General features: G+C 42.8%; 1 protein-coding gene across 3 annotated transcripts in view; it reads right to left on the minus strand.

Annotated features, from left to right (window-relative positions):
- LOC137432927 (uncharacterized protein C05D11.1) overlaps positions 1–20,741 on the minus strand; it is a 199,295-nt gene that overhangs the window by 48,950 nt on the left and 129,604 nt on the right. For all 3 annotated transcript variants that reach the window (XR_010985599.2, XM_068125243.2, XM_068125244.2), the window contains one exon: positions 19,592–19,735. Coding sequence is in view for 2 of the 3 variants with exons in the window: in XM_068125243.2 (XP_067981344.2) it covers positions 19,592–19,735 (144 nt within the window). In the remaining variant the exon portion in view is untranslated. The remainder of the gene's footprint in view (positions 1–19,591; positions 19,736–20,741) is intronic.

A 20,741-nucleotide genomic window follows, 5' to 3' on the forward strand; every position in this document is an offset into this window, starting at 1 on the left:
ACATGCTGCTTCTGCTGTCTCAACAATGGATGGAGGTCCTCAATGCCAAACAGGAAATTAGAGCTGCCTCCCTCGACATATCACGTGCCTTCGATACGGTCTGGCACCCCGCTCTGCTCACCAAACTCTCCTCCTTTGGTATCCATGGAAATCTCCACGCATGGCTGGCGGACTTCCTCTCTAGTCGTCGTCAACGTGTGGCCCTGAATGGGTTTGTCTCATCTCCTCTTCCTGTTCAGGCTGGAGTTCCCCAAGGCAGTGTTCTGGGCCCTGTGCTTTTTCTGGTCTTCATCAATGATCTCTCTGACTCTCTTGAAAATCCTCTCTATCTCTTTGCTGATGACTCCACTCTCTGCCGCTCCATTCCTCTTCCCTCAGATCGGCAGTCTGCAGCCTCCTCACTCTCTGAAGACTTGGACAAAATCACAGACTGGTCAAACAAGTGGAACATGTCTTTCAATCCTGACAAATCTCACACTCTTACTATGTCTCTCCGAAAAGATCGACTGGACAACCCTCCCATCTACTTTCTCAACAATCCTCTCCAAGAAGTTCTGTCGCTCAAGCTTTTGGGTCTCACTATCTGCCATGATCTTTCTTGGGAAAACCACATTTCCAAGCTGGCCTCCAAAGCCAGTCGCCGACTGGGCATCCTCCGTCGTGCGAAGTCCTTCCTCGGCACACCTGAGCTCCTCACCACATACAAGGCTTTCATCCGCAGCTCAATGGAATACTGTTCTCCCCTATGGGCCGGTGCTCCTGCCTCACACCTAGCTCGGCTTCACGCTGTTGAAACCAAAGCTTTCAGAATTATTGGAATCCCCCGCGATGAAGCTATCTCTGAGGGCCTTTCACTCACTCACCGCAGGCAGGTAGGTGGTCTTTCCGTCTTCTACCAACTCCTCTCCGGCCTTGCACCCCCAGCTCTCTCTGTGCTCTGTCCCCCAAATATTCCTACAGGTCGCACAAGATCTGCCAGCAACCCTCTGATGGTTAAACTGCCGAAATCACGGCTCTCTGCTCACCTTCACTCTTTCATTTATCTTTTCTCCCGCCTCTGGAACAAACTCCCTCACTCCCTTCAATCCCACTCCTCCCTCCAGGTCTTTAAAACAGCTGTTCACCACCATCTTATCTTCCCCCATCCAAAACCTTGATCTTTTCTACCCCCGCTAATTCACCCTAGATCCACCTTGTTTGAAATTCCAACTTCTTCCTGGAAGTCCTGGCAGTGTCCATATGTGTTATACCTCTCCCACCCCTCCCTTCTCATGCCCCCCCCCAAAGCCCTCGCCCTCTCTCAGATCTCTCGATGTCTCCATGTCTCTCGGTCCCTGCTCTCAAATGTTGTGTTTGTGTCCTTCCCCCTCTCTCCCCATCTTGTCTACCGCTCCCGATGTTATATGTTTTATGTGTCGGTTTGTCTTTCTGTGTGATTAATGTTCGCTCTTTCACGAGCCTCGATCTTGTATACAAAAAAAAAAAATCCCATCACTGGTTCACAAGTTATCGCGGTAACAGTATTTTTACCTAACATGACCTCTGACCTTCGTTCCTCTGACCCCAAAATCTAATCAGTTAATCTTTACCTCATTATACATACCTGCACCAAGTTTGACTAAGATCCCTTTAGCCGTTCACAAGTTATCGCGGGAACAAAAACCTATCACGGACAGACGGACGGACGGACAACCTGAAAACACAATGCCTCCGGCGACTTCGTCTCAAGTTACACGTACTTCGTCACCGGAGGCATAAAAACTTCTAATTACTGTGAAATTGTTCTATAATCAGGAACCGGTGTGTACACCGGTTTAAAATAGGTACACCGTATCCCTGCGTGTCGTAAGAGGCGACTAAAAGGGTTGGCGTCAGGAAGGGCATACGGCCATAAAACATTGCCTAAAAAAGGGGGCCATGACAATTACAACTACACATGGGCAGGGCACAGCCCGAAGTACCCCGTGGGGAACCTCACTCCCTCTCCTCAAAAATCAAGGTGGGAAACCCGATCGAAGTAAGGGTGGAAATCACTTCATTTATGACGACGAAACGTCTGATGCCCCACGTGGAGATCGGTTTCTGAGGTTTGGGACATGGAATGTCGGGACAATGACAGGGAGATCAGGAGAAGTGGTGGAAGTATTGGTGAGAAGAAGAGTAGACATATGTTGTGTGCAAGAGACAAGATGGAAGGGAAGTGGTGTGAGAATGGTGAAGGGTAGGCAGGGACAGAAATACAAGTTTGTGTGGCAAGGGTGCCCGGAAGGCGTGCATGGTGTTGGTGTCGTTTTCTGTAGAGTTTGTAGACAGTGTGGTGAATGTGACAAGAGTGAGTGAAAGGTTGATGATGGTGAAAATGATGATTGGAAAGGTCTTGGTGAACGTCATCTCGGAATATGCTCCGCAGGTCGGTCGGAGCGATGAAGAGAAGTACATGTTCTGGTGTGCAATAGAGAAGCTGATGGAAAACGTGAAAGATGAGGAAGTTGTTGTGGTAGGAGGAGACCTAAATGGACATGTGGGAAGGAGTATAGACGGTTTTGAGGGAGTTCATGGGGGTTACGGATATGGTGTGAGAAATTGAGAAGGTGAAAGGATTTTGGAGTTTGCTGATGTGGCTGGTTTGTTGATTTGTAATACTCGGTTCCAGAAAGATTTTTTCTTTCTAATAAGCTTGGATACATACATAAAGGATAATAAGCTTGTTACATACATGTCAGGTACGACAACCGTTGACTACCTGATGGTGCGTAGGCGAGATAGGGGTCACCTCCGGGACACAAAGGTGATCCCGGGGGAGGAGGCTGTTTCACAGCACCACTTGGTTGTCTGCGATATAAGGGTGAAAGGTGAGAGGAGAGCTCGGCAGGTGAAGTAGCAACCGAGAATGAAGGTGTGGAGGTTGAAAGAGGCGACGGTGAGGGAGGCATTAAAAGAGAGGTTGAGTATGATAGAAGATGATGTGGTTGAGCTTGAAAGTGGTTGGAAGACAATGAAAGATAGTCTGTTAGGAGCCGTTGGTAAGGTATGTGGATGGACAAATGGACCACCAATAGGCTATGAGCCGAGGGGTCGACCATGCTCAATCAGAGGGAGGATGGCTAACAGTTATTTTTGGCAAGGCCAAGGTCCCTAGTGCTGAAAAAAATGTGATAGCAGTGTGAAACTCTTAGCCGTATCTGTGTTATCATCACATTTGTCAGATCACCCATTTATCGCTTTTCGGGTCATTTTTCCCGCTTAAGATTTAGGGGGTGGGGTTAGTTTTTTGGCTCTCAAATAATATCACGTGTATATATCAGCTAGTGTGGTATATCAGGTAAAAGGTTATTGAATTACCTTTCAAATGATGTATAGAAAGTGCCTGTGTGATCTATAGTAACCTCTTTATAATGATTATTAAAACATAATTATTTCCACCAACTCTCAAAACTTCATCACAAAATCCCCAATTTTAGGAACAAAAATAGGCAAAAATCAAAAGGTATGTAAAAGGTATGTTTCGATTTGAGACACACATACAGTATAATTAGAGTCAATATCCTCACACATATGATCATGATGTGCTATGAAATTCAATGCAATATGTGTAGACATGCTAATACGAATGTTGTCATCAATGTCAATATTTTCATTATATTTTAGGTGATTTGCAACCATGACAGCGGTGCACGACATCTAATGTATTTCTCTTTGTAGATTTGTTGGTGCAGAATACATTTTTAAGCAACTATAGCAACTGATGCTAATTTGTAGTAGTGGTGGTGGTGGTGGTCTCATTCGATATTATGTGTCTTTCCAGGTGAGACGGTGGTGGTGATATTGGTGGTGGTGAAACAGAGTGTACCGCAGATAGACAATTGAACAAATACTTGCAATGGAGATTGCGATCACTCAGAAAGTTCCCAAGGACGTTTGTATCATTCATAAGCTATCGTTAGATGTCAAACCAGAAGATCCGCTCATAAGCCCTCAAACATTCGATTCGTGGACTACATTGCTGGATGCGGCCAAAATACGGAACCATGCACCCATTCTCGACCTTGCTCAGTCGCTGCCAGAGAAGGAGATTCCCCGAGTATTCTACCACAGGCAGTGCAGGAGCGTGTTCACCATGAAGCGAGATTTGGAAGCACTGAAACGAAAAGCTGAATCCAATTTAACCGACGATGCTGCTGCAACATGTTAAACGAGCAAGAGACAAGCCAGAAGGGCATCTTCGGAATCACGCATCTATGAACCGGATTGTATATTCTGTGGAAAGACCAAGTGGTGCAAGGGAACGTCATCCCGTGAAAAGTTGAGCAAGGCTGTTGATCTGAGAGCAGATGAAACACTGCGAAACAGCGCCGTGCGTAAATGTGACACGAAAATCATGGCTGCCACAAGTAGAGACATTGTGGCAGCTGAAGCACGATACCATTTCTCTTGCTACAGAAGTTACACGAGACCATACACGAGACAATTCGGCAACAATTATTGACGGGATGCTCCTTATACAGAAGGTGGCAGGTGATCAAACTACATTTGCCAAAGTGGCCATGATTGTCCTATCCATGGCCCTGAAGGATGGATGCAGTAGCCAGAGGATCGATGTCATCTTTGACACCTACAAGGAGACTTCCATCAAAAACAGCGAACGGTTAACCAGGGGGGAAGAACTTGGACTTGAGCTGAAAAACATCATGGCATCTCAAATTGTAAGGCAATTGCGCAAGTTTCTCAGCTATGTTGGGAACAAGTCAAGTCTTATCATGTTCCTGGTCGAAGAGTGGAAGAAACCAGAGTACATCAGACGCCTACAGGGAAAGGTTCTCTTTGTAACATGCGATGACAAGTGTTATCAGATCACATCTGATGCTAGCCAAGAAGTAGTGGCCCTGGAAAGCACACACGAGGAAGCAGATGGTCGTCTGTTCTTGCATGCTGCCCATGCTGCCGCACATTAGGGTGCATCAAACGCCCCATGATTTTCAAAAAGTTGTTGTATTTTAATGTCTATTCCCTCAAATGTTACACTTGTTGGTAGAAGTATGTATGCAAAAAATAGATGAAATCAGAGGTGGTCCTGGGTGGCCACCGGCCACTTTTATATATTTAGGGCCATTTAGGGCCACAGCTAAACTACTTTACAAGATAATGTAAAATTAACTACAAGATAATGTAAAATTAACCATTATACCTATATACAAAAGTAAAGTCCTACTTTTACTAAATGCCTAATATCAAACAGTTAAAACAACCTTACAATTTACATGTCAATGTAAAATTAACCAAAATCGTTCTTCATATTACAAAGTTGTAGTACAGTGTTGTAGTATTGTACTTTCATTGATTAAAAGTTTGAAAATGTATTAAGCACAACGCCAATGTCACTACTCCAACTTTGCTCGTTTCCGCAAATTTGGCCTCGCTTTGCGGTCACATTCAACCACTTGAAGAAGATTTTGGAAGTGGTCTTCTCTTCTTGCAGTTGAGACAAAATCAGTTGCGAGCTTTACTGCTCTCTCCGCAGGGTCATTCACAACATTAAGCCCATCCACAATGGACTTGGCTGCCTTGAAGTGCTCATTGTTCTGCCAAGTGTCAACATCCTCTGTTAGGAAGGTCATATCTAGGTGAAGAAGGTTTACTGTAAACCACGAGTCCTCGTTCACAAGATCAGCCAGGGTTGTCGCTTCTGTAATTTTTGGAAATGACGGTTTGCCATATCCAGAACCGTAGCGGTGTTTTGGAGTGCTTGGCATTTCATCTGGTTGTATGGCCAGTAACACATCTGCAAGGGCACGACGATCCTTTTGAGGAATTGCATTGCTGAACAGTGCCAAAACAACCAGTTCTGGGGTTAAATACCACAAATGTCTATCAAAGGCTTTCACAGCGCTGACTGAAATGGTTGAGTTGACAGCTTTATAGTTGAGCAGAGTCTTGTAAAAGCACAAATCAAACCATGGGGCATTTGAAGCAGACTGACATATGAGCCACCAATCACAATAAATATAAACAACAAAAACAACAAACTCCTTCAGTTTTTTCTGTTGATGTTGTGTTGTTACAGTTCCTCGAGGTAGTAGAGAAATTTGCTCTTCAAGTAGGCATATTTTGATGGAATAAAGAATCTTTGACATCCACCTTGCTTTATGCATGGCCCCTGGTCTGTGGAGTGTTCCTTGTTTTGTGACATCATCATCGAGGACTACCTGGCAGAGTTGTGCCATTTCCTTGTAGTCTTCCCTACAGTATGAAGCGCTTGTGCGGATTGTGCTTAAAACCTTGTTTTTGCAGGATAAAAGCAGCTGTTGTGCATAGTCATTGTACATGGAAATGTCAATTTTGGTTAAACTTTCATTCTTTGCATGCGATATGCGTTCCCAATTCTTCTGGAATTTTTGGAACAAAGATACTTCTGGAGACTTTGATGCCTCAATTTTGAGAACGTCAAACACATGATCCAGGATTACCTCTCCAACATGATGGCGACATGCACACCACAGAAGAGCACGGTCCAGTTTTGATTGAATGGTAACACAGGCAGCTGTAACGTGTCCAGTGTTTGATGCTGTTGTGTCAAAACATAAGTTGACAACTGATTGTTTGCACTTCCATGAATGTAGATACGTGTAAGTGTGCTCGGCAATGATGTCACCTGATGACCTATCACTTCCAGGAGGATATCTAGCCACCCCCAGTAGCTTTACATCAGTGGCATTCCCAACCAACACTGGCAATCTTTCTTCCTTGACATTCTTGTTTGTGAGCGTTGGTATCTGCTTGCCATCCCAGTGAAGTGTTGCAGCTGTTGGGGCGATCCAATTTTCTTGAATATCTTTGGCGATAGCACTTGTTATTGATCGTCGAGCCTTATCAGCAGTTGAGTACGACTTGGCCACACGACGTGGATCACCTCCTGCCTCTTGAATTACAGCTTTGGTGAGCGCAACCTGTTGAACAGGAGTTATGTTTAGTCGAGTAGCAACAGACACAACTGAATGTCTTTTCAGAATATCATGAGGAATAAAGGCAGATGTACCTGCATATGTTGATCTGTGGTGACTACGCTTCCTTTGAAACTCTGGAATCGCCTCTTCTTCAGTTTCTTCCAAGCTATCTGCAGAGTCACTATCATCAGAGCATACAGAACTAATTGTCATCTCTTGTACACTGGATGATTCATGACGTTCTCGTCTTGAAGCTTCCGCTAAGAGGCGTTTTTCTTTTCTATGATCTTTATCAACTTTCTTCTTGTCAACACCACCAAATGAGGCTACTCTGTCAGATTTCATTGACTCTAAAAATACTCTATCTTCCTCATTCTTAATGTTTGTCATTGCATCTTTTGTCCATACACCAAAGGTCTTATCAAGACGTTCATTCATGGTTTGCAACTTAGCCAAAGTGCTTGGAGATTCTCGGCGAGAAACAGGTATTTGACGCAATTTGTTATTGTCATTAAGAAGGTCAAGTATTAGTTTGCAGCATTGATGGTCTGAAAGCATAGGAATATTTGCTTTAGTGTAGAATTTTTTCAGCTGGATAAGGACGATGCTGGTAGATTTCCATTTCAGTGGCTGAGTTTGTTTGCCTTCACATATTTCTTTCTGGATGTACCACATCACGCATCGAAGAACCTGCCGGCAAGTTGGGAGGCGGACTCCTGTCAATGTACCATCTGCTTCTGTAAAAGCATTGCCAAGACCAAAAATGGCACTTGCTAATCTGGTCTTCTTATCTGCCATCTGAAAGAAAATAAAGGATATTATTAGACTACTAGTATGGGACCCACGATTAGACCTCCGATTTCATTCATGTAAAAATACAAACTAATTATCAAACCATCGTTTTTTGCATAAAATTGTTATATTTGTATTCCTCTCATCAAGACCTTCAATTTGATACCAAACATGACTAGGTTTGGGTGTAAAATAACAAAATCAAACATTTTTACATAGTGCGGCCCCGAAAATGGCCCTAAATATATAAAAGTGGCCGGTGGCCACCCAGGACCACCTCTGATTTCATTTATTTTTTGCATACATACTTCTACCAACAAGTGTAACATTTGAGAGAATAGACATTAAAATCCAAGAACCTAAGGGCGTTTGATGCACCCTACCGCACATGGATACCAGTCTGTGCTTATTAGCTCAGATGACACCGACGTACTTGTCATTGGCTTGGCATTTCATACCAAGATTCATGCCAAGTTGTTTCAGAAATGTGGCACCAAAGCAAGGGCTAAAATCCTAGACATAGGGAAAATAGGAAAGTCAGTCGGCACAAATGTATGTCAGGCCCTAATTGGAATGCATGCCTATACCGGATGCGACACAGTCAGCACGTTCGCTGGACGAGGAAAACTGACTGCACTAAAACTCATCAGAACCAACAAAGATGTGCAGGATGCATGTACACAGCTGGGAGAGGACTGGGACGTCAGTGAGGAACTGATGGATAAATTGGAGAACTTCACTTGTCTCATGTACGCACAGAAGTCGGGGACAGTGAAGGTGAATGACTTGAGATATCACCTGTTCTGTGCCAAGAGGGGAGAGATCGACAGTCACCAGCTACCTCCGTGCAAAGACTGCTTAACCAAACATGCACAGCGAGCCAACTATCAAGCCGCTATTTGGAAGAGGAGCCTCAAGATGGATCCAGCAGTACCGAGTCCAATCGGGAAAGGATGGCACTGGGATACCCAGGATGGTCGCGTGCAGCTGGCAGTCGACTGGATGCAAGGACAGCCCGCACCACAGGCGGTTCTGGATTTACTGGCATGCACCTGTTCGAAAAGATGCACACTACCCATGTGTGTCTGCATGGCCAGTGGTTTGAAGTGCACAGACATGTGCAAACTCACCACATGTGACAACCAGAGAGTGTATGGTGAGAGTGATGACAGTTCGGCAGAAGACGATGAAGAAGACGACGACGATGACGAGGATAACTTCTGAATTGTAGAACTGTATGGAGAAAGATCATGTACATATGTGTAACAAATATGGTGTATGCTGAATTGATAACTCGTGTACTTTATGGTATGATGTCTATAAATATATGTTGCTTAAATAGAAAGTACATTGTTTTCCTTTGGTTTACTTTATGTATAGCTGGTAATATAAGAGAACCATACAACACTACAAGACTAAAAACGTTTGCATGAATATGATGTAAATTATCTCGCCAAGTTAGGGTACATCAGGATACATACATATACATGGAGTAGGTTAATCATCACATGCATCATACGTCTGTGGTATATTCAAGAACACCACATACAGTTTGGTCATAATGCCTTCATATTTTTAGAATTAGACATTTCTGACACCAATTTCAGTACTTTTTGGCCTATATATGGCTGACATCCCAATATTATATATACTATTTTTAGACCAATAATGGTATACAAACTATATACATGCTGTCGGTCAAAAATCGTAAAATGTAAATCAATATATCATAAGAGCGGAAAGATATACATTTATGGATTTTAGGTCATGGTTACAGCAACTACTGTATATTGGATTTTCTCATCTTTATCAAGGTGTATGAGATTTAAGGCCCAAATTTGACTTTAATCATACTGTGTGTTTCTCAAATTCAAAAATTCATTTAATATCCGCCAAACTGAATTTTTGCCTAATTTTGTTTTCATTGGGGATTTTGTGATAAATTTTTGAGGGTTGGCGGAAATAATTATGTTTTAATGATCATAAAGAGGTTACTATATATCACACAGGCACTTTCTATACATCATGTGAAAGATAATTCAATTACCTTTCACCTGGTATACAACACTAACTGATACATATAGGAGATATTATTTGAAAGCCCCAAAACGAACCCTACCCCCTAAATCTTAGGCGGAAAAATTACCGAAAGCGTTATTGGGGTGGTCTGACAAATGTGATGATAACACAGATACGGCTAAGAGTTTCACACTGCTATCACATTTTTTTCAGCACTAGGGTCCCTGGCCTTGCCAAAAATAACTGTGAGCCATCCTCCCTCTGATTGAGCATAATGTCGAAAATTTGAGGGTCTGGCTCATAGCCTACAAGGCACTCGGAAACATGGTGGTGGGATGATGAATATGCAAAGAGGATTGACGAGAAGAGGAAGAAGTTCAAGGAGTGGCAGAAGGCGAAGGGTAAGGCCCGGTCACAACCCACCGTGCGTGTTTTTAGTCCGTACGTTTTTTGGGGAGGCCACGGCCGCCACGTTTTTCCGAAAACGTGGGGAGGGAGTGGCAAGAGTAGGGAGAGAGTACGTCAACGCACGTCACTCGCACGGTTGCGCAAGGTGTAAGTACGTGGCCCGCACGCCACGCCTGGCCGTGAGCGGTTGCGTGCATCGTACGTTGCACACGTGGTAAGTGAGTTGTACGTGCTTACAACTTGCTTACAACGTACGATCTTCGTGCGATTGCCACGTTATCGTACGGAGGCCGTACTTACACGTGCTGCTCACGTACGGTGTCCTTACTCACTCGCATGTTGTAAGTGCGTGGAAGTGCGCCGTCTGTAGAGCAAGTGACCGTGGGAAAAATTTAAAAGACGCACGGAGTCAGTGCGTTGTGCGCTCATTGGCTGTAGAAGGCACGCGCGTCACCCGTACTGGGGTGAATCTGTAGCCCGACCGCATCCCGAACGCAGCGAAAGTTCCTCATGCACTAAAAGTGCTACGGCGTGTCTGCGTGCTCACAAATCCGTACTGAGGTGGTCCTCACCACGTACGGATCCCCAAATTTTGCCCACGTTTTTGCAAGTAGACAGCACGCACTTGCAAGTACGGCGGGTTGGGACCACGGCTGTACGGGGGCAGAAAAGGGAGAGCATTAAAGTTATAAGGCAGCCATGAAGGCTGCAAAGAAAGAGGTAGCAAAGGCGCAGGAGGCATGTAGGAAAATGTTCGATGAACGCTTTGATTCGGAAGAGGGTCAGAGAGCGGTATTCGGGATTGCAAAGCAGATAGTGAAAGAGGCGTGATGTGATGGGGGTGAGTTGCTTGAAGGATGAAGTGGGACAAATCGTTGTGGACCCAGATGGAATTAAAGGAAGATGTAAGGGATATATGGAAATGCTGTTGAATGCAGAAATGAATGGGATGGCAATATAGAGAGTAACCCAGTTTTAGGACCGGCAGAGAAGATAACTGAGAAGGAAGTTGAGGAAGCGATAAAAGCAATACAACAAACAGGCATTTTAAGGCCATTTCCCCTGCAAGAACGGGGGTTAGCTTTGCGGTCCCCATGACAATCATTTCCATTTTGCCCTATTTTCTCTCCCCTTGTTAACCCCCTTGCCCGCATTTCCTCTTCGACCATCTTTAGCCAAGTCTTTCTCGGTCTTCCCCATCCTCTACTAAGCGATAAAAGCAATGAAGAGTAGAAAAGCGGGAGGGCCTACGGGAGTTGTGGAAGATATGTTGAAGGCAGCAGGAAGTTGGGGTGTGAAGAGAATGACAGAGATCTGTAATTAGGTGGTGAAAGAAGGCCGCATTCCAGTGGATTGGGAACTGAGTACCCTCGTCCCTCTATACAAGGGGAAAGGTGACCCTCTGGACTGTGGCTCGTATGGAGCGATAAAGTTATTGGGGCATGGAATGAAGGTATTGGAAAGGGTGTTGGAGAGGAGGATAAGGAAGAAAGTGAAGATCGACGAAATGCAGTTTGGATTTTTGCCAGGAAGAGGAACGACAGACGCGCTTTTTATTGTGAGGCAGTTGCAGGAAAAGTACATGGAGAAGAGGAAGAAGTTGTTTCTTGGGTTTGTTGATCTGGAGAAAGCATTCGATAGGGTTCTGTCTGTCTGTTCAGACACTAGGTACGACAGTTTCAACTCGCACCATCCATTGACAACTCAATGAAAGGGAGTTATATGGGAGGAGACCCAGGAGGACCCCACTGCTGAGAAAGCCTGACTGGAGTTTTCCAAAACACACCTGAACAAGCCAATATCCTTCTGGGAGAATGTCTGTGGACAGAGGAGACCAAATTAGAGCTTTTTAGTAAAGCACACCATCTCTATGTTTACAGAAAACAAAATGAAGCCTTCAAAGAAAAGAACACCTTCCCTACAGTCAAACATGGAGGAGGTTCAGTGATGTTTTGGGGTTGCTGTGCTGCCTCTAGCACTGGGTGCCTTGAATGTGTGCATGGCATCATTAAATCAGGAGATTACCAAGGCATTTTGGAGCGCAATGTTCAACCCAGTGTCAGAAAGCTGGGTCTACGTCAAAGGTTATGAGTCTTGCAGGACAATGACCCCAAACAAACTTCAATAAGCACCTTGTAATAGTTCAAGACAAAAATCTGGACTGTTCTGAAGTGGTCAGCAATGAGTCCAGATCTAAATCCCATTGAACACCTGTGGGGAGATCTGAAAACAGCAGCTGGGAGAAGGCACCCTTCAAATCTGGGAGAACTGGAACAGTTTGCACAAAAAGAGTGGGCCAAACTGCAGTGGAGAGTTGTAGGACGCTTATTTATGGCTATCGGAAGCGCTTGACTGCAGTTATTTTGTCCAAAGTCTGTGCTACCAAATATTAAGTCTGGGGTGTCAATAATTTTGTCAATGCAATTTCTTTTTATTTTCTGATTTAAAAGGAAATATTAAGTTCTGAATAAAAACCAAAGGCTCTGTAATATTAACAGTGAAATAAAGAATTGTGGAGACAAATACTTTTGTCAATTTCGACTTCTTTTTAGAGAAAATTGGGAGTTATTTGAAAGAAGTGCAAGGGTGCCAATATTTTTGGCCACGACTGTAATCGTTTTAACATCTGCTCTGAGTCTAGGGGAGGTTTGTGGTTTGAACACCAGCCGATTCACACCAAAGACATAAAATTGATACATGCTGCTTGACGGTAAGGATTTTAAAAGGATAGAGCAAGGACAAACAGCCATGGGTTTGCAACCATTGCACAGACTTGAAGGGCCTAATCTTGTATTGAAGTTCCTGGCAAGGGAACTCGTATTATATTAATGACTTCCTCACGTGCTCTACTGCACCCTCAAGTAACGACTGAAAAGGCATTAAAATACAACGGTGTTTATAAAGTCTTATTGACTTAAATTTTAACAACTTTGGATGTACCCATGATAGAAACAAATGCTGAACAGCATACGAAATAATGTCATGAAGTTTTGATAAAGTACAGTTCAGATTTAAAGCCTTTAACGTAACCACCACCATTAAATCCGATTTTACATTTCTTTGTAAACATTCACCAGTTGCTGCTGAGTGGTGTCATGAACTTTGTTTTTTTATTTCTTTACTATGTACATTCAAAAAATGTAGTTTATTTTGATGAGTAAACAACAGTTTTGCCACAACATTAATAATTATTTTCAGTACTGCTTCAGTACTAAATTTCAGTACTGCTAAGTTTCAGTACTATTTAGTAAATATTTAGAATAGATTAATGTATACAATCATTAGAACACAAAGGTAAAAGTCACAGAAGAATACCGATATAAGAAAGTAAAACAAAATGATCGAGTCCATAATAGGTGGCATGCACCATTCTATTTCAATATCCTATTTCAACATTCTATTTCTGATTGAGATTCTGACTTTCGATGAACTTTTGCATTCCAAGTGAACGAAACACAGATGCGTGAAAGAAAAGCTACTCTAAAGTGCACCTGCATATAAAAGGAGAAGAGTAAAATCACTACACATGGGAAGCAGATAAAACTTAATTGAACAAAGAAATAAAGGAAAGGTGTGTGTTAGGGCACCTGGCAATAGGTTTCAGAAGTCCTACCAAAGATTTAAAAATGGTACGTGCTGCTTCCTTGCTTGATGCTCAGCAATTAAAAGCTCGAGCACAAACAAATGCCATAGGTTTGCATCAATGGGTAGGTAGAAATTTCCCCTTAATCACCATGTGGAGTGTAGAGAGAAAAACAGATGTACAGTGCCCATTGAAAGTCTACACACCCTTTTCAAAGTTTTCACCTTTTGTTGCCTTCTAGCTTGGAATTAAAATGCATTGCATCAGCCTTTTTCATCTTTATTTATACAACGTAACTCACAACATTCAAGTAAAAAACAAATTCTACAAATATCAGAATATTTAATAACAATTGTTATGGATTCATCACTTCCGTTGTGGTGGTTTTCATCCACTGTAAACATTTTTGATTCCATGTACTATTATTGTTTTCAAAAGGTTTATTGTTTATGAACCGTTTTCAAAAGGTGAAAAAGTTAGAGTTAAAAGAAACCGGAAACCAGATCGGGAACCGAACGACGAAGAGGAAGAAGAGAGAAAGAAGGCGGAGCGAGTGGAGTCGGACAAGAAGCATAGTTGCTTTGAGGTCTGAGCGAACGTTGACGAACGAGAGTCACGAGTGAACTTTGGGTTTCCCAGGAAAGGGATTCCTGCGACAGAGTTGTTATCGCTGTGACAGATCAACCTGCGTGTCAGGTTTTGCGGTGGATTCTGAAGAGAATCATCGTCATCATCGTCGTGCCGTTACGCCACGAGACCGGGCCGTCGGCCATTTTGACTCGCACGTTTTGCGAGTCGCGCAAGGTTTCTTTGCTTCACTTCAGCCGTTTTCACCGCATTCGGACGTATCTGGTGTGTGTGTGTGTGCAACATGGCTTTTGAAGGTTAATTTGTGGTTCGCTGACTGTGAGCCGCGGAAACGTCCATACCCGAGGGTGTGATTTCCCAGTCGCTTGGAGGGCGCCTTTGGATTTCCTAGTCACCTGGAGGGCACCTTTGCACAGCTTTGGCAGCAGGACTGTAACTGCCAACCCAACGGGATTCTGGTCTCGATTGGACATTGATCTGACGATCGCTGGAGCGAATCAACTTTGGCTTGAAGCCGGGGAATAGAGACATTGGGAATCTTCTTATTTTCGCTCACTTGGAGCACAGTGAGTTATCTTGTACGAACCTGATGGTACCATCATAGGAATGATATACTATTTGTTGTACAATTGATTACTATTGTTTTTGTGTTGTTATTCTTGTCTGATCTTAATACAATATTTGTTGGTTGGTAACAATTGGTGTGGCTTCACCATTGATCTTTGACATACAGAATAACACATTTTTCTGCGGTGACTCCTCTCGGGGCTCGGAGGTACACCGTGACCAGGGGGTTGGGGAGGAGCACGTAACACAATACAAAACTAGAATATCTTGGTTGCATAAGTGTCCACCCCTGAGTTAATACTTGGTGGAAGCACCTTTTGACAGCAATTACAGCTGTGAGTATGTTGGGATAGGTCTCTACCAACTTTACACACCTTGATTGGGCAATATTTGCCCATTATTCTGCAGAAAACTGTTCAAGCTCAGTCAAGTTGCATGTGGAGCATTCATGGACAGCAATCTTCAAGTCAGGCCACAGATTTTCGATTGGTTTTAGGTCTGGCCAATGACTGGGCTACTCAAAGGCATTAATAGTTTTGTTCTGTAGCCACTCCAGTGTCGCTTTGTCTGTGTTCTTCGGGTCGTTGTCATGCTGAAAGGGAACCTCCGTCCCAATTTAAGCTTTCTTGCAAAGGGCAGCAGGTTTTCCTCTGGGATTTTTCTGTATTTTCCTCCATCCATTTCTCTTCTGTCCTGACAAGGGCCTCAGTCACTTGCTGATGAGAAACATCCCCATAACATGATGCTTCCACCACCATTATTCACAGTGGGGATGTTGTTCTTTTGGTCATGTGCTGTGTTGGGTTTGTGGTCCAGGCAATCTAGCCCATTTTTTCACTCAACTTGGAACAAATTGCAACAGAATTTTTTTTGCCACATTGCATTTCTACAAGCTCCCCAGAACAACATACTAAGAGTCCCAAGCAATCCCAACATGGGAAATATGTCTAATTTGCATAATCCAATATGGCCACCAATCTGCAATTGTAGAAGTTAGTAATATCAATGAAATAATAATTATAACACTCTAATTATAATTATAATTATACTCTAATAAAAAATAAATAAATACTCTAATAAATACTCTAATTATAATTATAACACTCTGACTCTAACACTCTTTACTCAAGAACAATTCATCCAGTATATTGCGGACAATGTTGACCATAACGTAGCAACACTAGATGGCACCGGGACATTTCATGGCATGGACATCATAGCTACTGTTACACCACAAATAAAGACCTCAAGACATGTCCCCAAAGTGTCTGTTACAGCTTCGGACATTGCTGCAGTTGGCCGTATAAACATCGAGTACTTCCGTATCCCTGCAATGATGCCACCACTCACCTATCTGCCACTTGTACACATGGCAGCGGATGATCCGACATCTCAACTTGACATTCTATGGGAAACCTCCCTATTTCTTCGCTCTCCAAGACCAGCATGGTCTGGTATGATGCAAATGTTCCATCATGGCCAATATCCAGGACAGTCTTCTGTGATATTCCTTCCAATGATTGATCTCAATCCTAGTGATCGAAATTGTATCTATTCCACACTAAAGTTTGTGTCAGCTCAGGCCATGCGACATGATGTTACTCCTGTCCTCACATTCGATCAACCCTTGTATTGGAAAGCATTATCAATAATTGTTCGATCTCAACCAGTTGACAGTGATCTCCGGCGAATGGTCCTCAAACTGGGAGGGTTTCACATGGAAATGGGTTTCCTGGGTAGCATCGGGCATCTGATGGCAGGTTCCGGATTGGAAGAAGTCCTTGAGGTTGTGTACGCTAGTAACACCGTGAGCCACATGTTGACTGGCAAGGCTGTGTCCAGAGCAGTCCGTGGTCACATGCTCGTAGATGCTGCACTGAACACCATCCTTCTGTCCAGCGCATACAATGTACCAGTGCCATCCAAAATGAAAGCAGAGGACCCTGATGAAGTGATGACAGGTGATGATGTCGAACAACATTCTGACACAACCGACTTGATCATAGCAGCAGAAGTATATGACAATGCAGTTTCCTCGACAACATCTGTAGAAAACGTGTGTTTGGCAGACGTCTGGATCAGAATTCAAAGCAAACTGAAGGAAAAGAAGGATATGACCACAATGCGGACCACAGAACTCTGGGTACAATATATGGAAATGGTAGACATTCTACAGAGGTTTCTCAAGGCTGAACGCACAGGCAATTGGAAAATGCATCTCCAATCAGTACGTGAAATGTTACCATACTTTGCAGCATCTGGACACACACTATATGCAAAGTCTGCATATATCTATCTTCAAATGATGTTAAATCTGCCAGAGACACAGCCAGAAGTCAACCAGAAATTTGAGCAGGGATACCATGTGGTGAGACGCAGCGACAGATATTGGTCAGGATTGTCGACCGATCTCATTATTGAACAAGTGCTCATGAGAAGTGTTAAGACAAGTGGGGGACTTACAAGAGGAAAGGGGATGACAGAAACCCAGCGCTTGGTGTGGGTCCTATCTATGCCAGCGTGTGCAAACATCAATGATGCCATGCAAAAGCTCAGTGGTGTGTCATATGAAACCAGTGACCAACGCAAGGACATATCATCAGCAAGACAAGCTAGAGATGTCAGCGACACCCTTGACCTTATCAGTTATCTTGAAAAGAGAAACCCATTTGTTAATAACAGTACACTGCTCAACATTGCAAATGGCATGACAGCTCAGGAAGGAGTCAATATTGAAAGATCAAGAGAGGTTGGTGAACGGATTCTAGCGTCAATGGTTGGGAAATCTGTCGATGAGTTTGTCTTCCGAAAAGCTGATCAAGGAAAGACACTCGGTACAAGATCAACTGTCAAAATCAAAGGCGAATCTGTGAAGGTGGATCCACAGCTGATATTCCAGAGGCTGATAACTGTCGCTGAACGCTGTGAAGATGTTCCATCACTGTTCAAGTATGAACTCTGCAGTCACCCTCCTGCATTGTTCGAATCTTCCTCCCTTCCACTACAGGCCAATAAGGCAACTCTTGCTGATTCTATCTGGAAAGTCATCCCAGAGAAACAACGAGAACCTACTGAAAATGTCAAGTACATCCTTGATGGTGGTGCTCTACTTCACAGACTACCCTGGCCAAGAGGTTCTACCTTTGATTATGTGTGTGATCTATACACCAACTACAGTCATGTGAAAAAGTAAGTACACCACATGTAAAATTTTGACTTTTTCAACAGATCTCAACATACAGCTATTTCATCTTCATTTCAACAATATTGATAGATAAAGGTGATATAATATAACAAATATCATGAAACATTTACATTTTGTAGCCTGGTCCATAGTTTTTCCAAACATCCATACTTTTTTTTTTTTTTTTTTTTTACATTTTGTAGCCCATTGTATAATTGAAATAAACATAAATGCAAATTTCCCATGTGGAAAAAGTAAGTAAGTATTGTAAAAGTAAGTATTGGGCCACCCATAATGTTTTACATTTTGGCCAAAAAGTTCCACCTTGGCTTCGTAAGGCCACAAAAAAAATTTCCAGGTGGCTTTAGAATCTCCAGTGTTTTTTGCATACCTCAAATGGGACTCAAGGTGGGCTTTTTTGAGTAATGACTTCCTTCTTGCCACCCTACCATACAGGCCAGACTTGTGGAGTGCTTGGGATATTGTTGTTACATGCACACAGTGACCAGTCTTTGTCACAAAGGCCTGTAGCTCTTTCAAAGTTGTCAGTGCCCTCTTGGTGGCCTTTCTGATCAGTCTCCTTGCTTGGTCATCCTGTTTGGAAGGACGATCATACCTAGGCAGGGTCTTGTTGGTACCATCAGCCTCAATGATTGTCTTGACTGTGCTCCAAGTGATATTCAAGGCCTTTAAAATATTTTTATACCAATCGCCTGATCTGTGCCTTTTCACAACTGTATCCCGGAGGTCTTTTGAAGCACCTTGGTGCTCGAGGTTGAGTCTTTGCTGTTAACTGCACTACCCAGCAGAAGAAACCCACAGAAACAGCTGATTTTATTCTGAAATTATCAGAATCACTACAATTTAGCACAGATGGAGGCCAATTAACTTGGTGTGTGATTTTGAAGGTAATTGGTTGCACCTGAGCTAATTTACAATTGCTATTACAAGGGGGGTGGACACCACTTATCCAACCAAGATATTCTAGTTTTGTATTTTTAATTAATTTTTTGAAATTTGCATAATTTGTTTTTCACTTAGAAGTTGTGAGTTACGATGTGTAAATAAGGGTGGAAAAGTCTGATTTAATGCATTTTAACTCCAAGCTATAAGACAACAAAAGGTGAAAATTTTGAAAGGGGGTGTAGACTTTATATAGGCACTGTAGAGACCCAGAGTGCCCCAAGCATTTACATAATTTCCCACAAGCTCAGTGGCTGTGTTTGTCCGGATTGAAGTCCGATGTCGTCTCATGTGCACGATTTGTGTTGCAGCTCTCCACGAGCCTTCGACTATGTCAGAAAAATATGATGTGATTATGGTGGGGAAGGAATATAATTGTATAGACATAAAAATAATATGAGGAGGAAAGGGATGTTTAGATATTTGAATGAACAATGATATTTAGGCTGTCAGTTCAAATACAATTTTTGTTGCAAGTTAATTTGCTGTAATGAAGAATAACAGCAGAATATGCTATTGAAAAATATAATAACACTTCATTCTCACTTCATTGTCTTTATTCGCTTTTTGTAGGCATGTAGAGCAGTCAATCAATCCTTGTGGTCCAAGCTGTTCACGTTGACATACCAACCTCAATGCCTCAATCTGTGCCATCTCTTCTTGAAGTTGTTGGCTTGGCTGTCCTACCACCTATAGAGAGGTAGAGGGAAGAAAATAAATAGATCCAAAAATTATTCTTCAATAAATGTAGACAAACATTAGGTTCTACTCATGACAAAGTTTTACCATTCCAAAACAGAACGTTAGGGCACTTGTGCTGCCCAAAATTAAAACAACAAAAGTATTCTGGTCCCATTCAAACACCTCTTTAAAAGTACAAGCCTGGATTGGAGATGAAATTTGAAGAAGAAGATAGCGTTTTGGTCACAAGTATACATACATAACCGTATATGTATGCTCCATTATAAGAAGCGATGTAAATGACCTGATCGACAAGTTTGATGCATCCAAAACATTTTTTAACAGAAGGTAACCATTCCTAAAACCACACATTGAATTTTCAGTAATTCGTTACCCTTGCCAGAGGAGAGGGTATTGCATTCGAGTCCATTTGTTTGTTACTTGCCGGAAAAGATTCCGGCAAGTATGTTGATCGGTTGGTTTGTCTGTCTGTTTGTCCGCAGTACTACGTCTACACCGTTGCACGTAGAACCACCAAACTTTACACACATATTTGTCTTGCCCTGGAATAGACTGTGCCCAATTTTTAACTCTCTCTGCCCAAGGCCTCCATTATGACGTCATAATTTGATAATTCGATAAGTACAAAACTTCATCCAATCAAGATGCAATTTATTGAGCAACATGACGGCATAAACTGGTGGAGAAAAAACAAATAATGATGACGTCATCGATCACGTGGTTCGGCCACCATCTTGGAAAAACCGAAAAACTTTGCACCTCTATATCTCTGAAAGTGCTGAATATAAAAAATTGAGACATGGCTCATTGTAAAAAACTCTCCATGGGGAATAAAATATGTTAATGATGATGTCATTGGTTCCTCCATTGACCAATGGAGGTCAATGGAGGAACCTCCATTATGATGGTTCCTCCATTATGATGTCATAATTCGACAAGTACAAAACTTCATCCGATCAAGATGCAATTTCTTGCGCGCCATGTCGGCATAAAT

This window comes from Myxine glutinosa, chromosome 8, assembly GCF_964187855.1.
Source record: "Myxine glutinosa chromosome 8, kmMyxGlut1.1, whole genome shotgun sequence".
Taxonomy (NCBI): Eukaryota; Metazoa; Chordata; class Myxini; order Myxiniformes; family Myxinidae; genus Myxine; species Myxine glutinosa.